The 3,282-nt window shown below is 34.8% G+C and overlaps 1 protein-coding gene across 1 annotated transcript; it reads right to left on the bottom strand.

Moving 5' to 3' along the window:
* Positions 1–1,863: 1,863 nt before the first annotated feature.
* On the bottom strand, positions 1,864–3,021 carry LOC142175912 (uncharacterized). Its single transcript, XM_075242920.1, has 4 exons — positions 2,477–3,021; positions 2,205–2,282; positions 2,020–2,067; positions 1,864–1,890 (listed from the first exon to the last, which is right to left on the bottom strand). Exons 1-4 carry the CDS (start codon positions 2,978–2,980, stop codon positions 1,864–1,866), a joined length of 657 nt encoding a protein of 218 aa, XP_075099021.1. The 5' UTR covers positions 2,981–3,021.
* Positions 3,022–3,282: the final 261 nt, after the last annotated feature.

Here is a 3,282-nt window from a genome sequence, read left to right as displayed (position 1 = left end):
ATGTCTGCCTTCGATCTCGGGCTCACATTAATGATGAACTGACGAACAAAAGTGAGAACTTTGAATAACAGAGAAAATAAGAGTATATTACCTTGATATACATGTTACAATATCCCTAATGAATAATCAGACCTCATTTATATAGTAGGGGAATTTTACCCTAAGTACAATTCCGTAAAAGGTAAAAATCTTCCGTTTTAATAATCACCAATTTTCTGCCGATATGTGCCGAGATTCACGCCGTGACATCCTGCTGGTCACGGATATCACGGCCGTTTGTTGGTCGTGCTCGATTATCTGGTAATGCTCTCCGAGATTTTTGGGATTCGAATCGAACCTGGGGGTCGTAGTCCCGATGCTTCCGAGGGAAAGTGTTTTGCCCGGATCCCGACTCGAGGGCTCCTTGCCTTGATTCCGATTCCTTGTAGTCACGTCTTTGCTCCGTTTACTTCATCGAAAACTGAGGCGTCCCACGGGTTCGGTTTCACCCGTATACAAAGACATTCTAACAATTTTTCATCTAGATGACCAGCTAGTTAGCTCTATTTTGTTAGAGATATCATACTTTTGATCACTTAATATATTTATCGTTTCACAATTTGCCAAAAGTCATATTTTATTGTTTAGTTGTTCTTATTCAACGTTTAGTTTCTTACATTAAATGTGGTAGTTTGAACCTTGAATGTTCCGAGATTCCAGAGTAATCAAAATTTGGTTAATCCGCCACAACACCAAACAAGCCCTGGCAAGAGCTTGCATTTGCTTGAACGCTTGATTTTGCTCCAAGTTTTACACATTTTTCTAAAATAACAACTATATATGTAAATCCGCAATTCTAGCTTCATATACTTAAATCTTCTTTTTATTCTTCAGTTGTATCTTACTAGTTTAGTGTTTTTATTCACCTATAAAGATGACTACCGTTTGTTCTTTGAAGAACTTTTTTGCCCCCTCCTCCCCCCATCCACCCACAAATTCGCCGGTCAACATTAGTATAACGATAATTTGATTCACATGGAAAGTGAAGTACGTCTCTCTTGAATTATTAGTGACACGAATACAGTTAGATGCCATCAAATTTATTTGGCTTAAGGAATTTATTACTCGTATTTAACTTTGTGACTGCTTGATATACTCACTCTCGAATGCAGTGAACGAAAGAAAAAGAAGAAGCAGGAAAACCTAAGAGCGATAATGTGAGCTTCTTTCACATTCAATAGTGCTTATGAACTATACACGTTGAAAAAATCAGAGGTCGTAAGAGGCTTTTTACAGCTAGTATCTGGTTTTGCTTATAATTGTTCTTATGGTTTTGGACCCGTCAAATATCACATTGACATACAGTAGTATGTACCTTAAGGTATACTACGAACTAGATATTTAGACTAGTTAATTTGGTGTCGGAAAGTAAGTCCAGCTACAAATCTTTGAGAAAATAAAACTTTCAAGAAATCAATGCCTTCAAAAGTATGTTAGCATAAAAAAACACAACACCACTAAAGGGGAAGAGCTAGCTAATCCATAGAAAAATTGCACAAAACCGTTCTATTTCAAGTAAGCCTAATAATGAAAGAGAATTAACTTACGAGCATTAATCATTTGATTAGCATGAACTTGAAATTGTTTCGAGATTGATACAGTTTAAACTCTCAATTCTTGAGTATCAACCGAAGAGAATATCATGAATTCATGATATATATTGACTTAACTGCTTCGACATGAAAATTAGATAAAATTAAAAAGATAAAATCCTTGAGGATAAGCGCAGGAGGAAAAAGATGTACTCCAACTCATGTCACATCCCAGTTATACATAAGGAAAAAAAAACTTAAATAATCTATACAGTCGAAATTGTTTGACCTTTCATCCTTCTTGAACTTGGCTTTCCTCCTGCAAAATGGATACGAAACATTGAAAACATCCCAATTGTTAAAAGCAACTTACAGGATATACTTGAGTTTGTGCTCCAGCCCCGAGAAGGACTATATATATACACGATATGTATATATAGTTACATACCTCAACCTTTATCAATTTTATAAACTTAGTCATGAAAGTTAATTCAATCTACTAAAGAAGTAAGCATATAAGCAAAGTTTTCACTTTTCACATACTCTGATGGATTAATCAATTTATAAAGTTTGTCATCAATCAATTAAATCTACTTAACTATCTTTAAGTATATAATCAAAGTTTTCACATACCCTTTGTTTAGATTGTAGGTACCTAAGGACTTCCATCCTTGATCGGCAAACATGTCTCGTACTTCTCTCAATGTAGTACTGCAAGAAAACACCATAATAAGAAGTTAATTATAATCACCAGTCACGCATTAGTGTACCTAATATTCTGATTTAACTCTAAATTAGATTGTTGCATGCAAAAGAAGATATATGTCTAAGGGTCTAAAAGCAAATTAATTGAAAATTCTATAACAAGTAGGAATTAAAGAGGATGTTAATGTATTTATTATTACTGTATCTTTGTGGCCAGAAGTGCTTCCATTTTTCCTAACTCGAACTTCAATTATCCAGCCTTTAGGTAAGGTGAAATCCTCAGCATTAATCCTTTCACGTTTGCATCTTTTTTCCTCTAAATTTCCACTTTGCTCTGGTGAAGAAGTAGTACTAGTTGCAGCCTTATGTGCCTTTCTATTTACCCTTCTAGGGTTAGTTCTTCTTTCCACCTGGGATTTAATACCAGATTCAGTAGCTTCTCTTTTTCCATTGACCTCAACTTTCAAGACTTGTAAATCTTTATCATCACCATTTTGTAATTCTAGACCATTTTCTTGCATATCCATTTTCTGAGAACCAACTGCCGAAGCATCATCACTAGCTTTCTCTTGTAATTCCTCATTAAGAAATTGATCATCTTTGTGGATTTGATCATCACTTGAAATCTTCCCATCGAGACGATGATCCCATTCTTCACCATCAAAAATTGGATCAAGTTCATAGAATATATCATGGTAATCCATCAATTTGTTATAGCTAGGTTTTGTCCTCAAAATTTAACAGAAAAATCTTTGAAAACAAAATTACATGAACGTACAGATTCAGTGAAAGAGAAAGAAGAAAAATAAAAAAATTAAAGAAGCAGCACAAGAAGGTTTACGTGAGAAAAGATTCTTTCGATACAAAATGAAATGGAGGAGAAAGAAGAGTAGACTGTTTGAGTAAAGGCCAAGTAGAGATGATAGATATGAGAGAGGCACCGTTACTTTTCTGCTTGTGTCCAAACAATCACTTACTGTCTCTATTTAAACGTGGAAGTGATCAC

Source organism: Nicotiana tabacum, chromosome 22 (genome assembly GCF_000715075.1).
Source record: "Nicotiana tabacum cultivar K326 chromosome 22, ASM71507v2, whole genome shotgun sequence".
In the NCBI taxonomy this organism is placed as follows: domain Eukaryota; kingdom Viridiplantae; phylum Streptophyta; class Magnoliopsida; order Solanales; family Solanaceae; genus Nicotiana; species Nicotiana tabacum.
This window is presented reverse-complemented; position numbering and strand designations above follow the sequence as displayed.

Bases quoted from the DNA above. Each gene is read 5' to 3' on its own strand.
- LOC142175912 (XM_075242920.1), bottom strand. From the start codon at position 2,980: ATGGATTACCATGATATATTCTATGAACTTGATCCAATTTTTGATGGT. The intron at 2,283-2,476 runs GTAATAATAAAT...GTTTTCTTGCAG, and splicing joins CTTCTGGCCACAAAGATACA to TACTACATTGAGAGAAGTAC. The intron at 2,068-2,204 runs GTATGTGAAAAC...CTTCTTTAGTAG, and splicing joins ACCTACAATCTAAACAAAGG to ATTGAATTAACTTTCATGAC.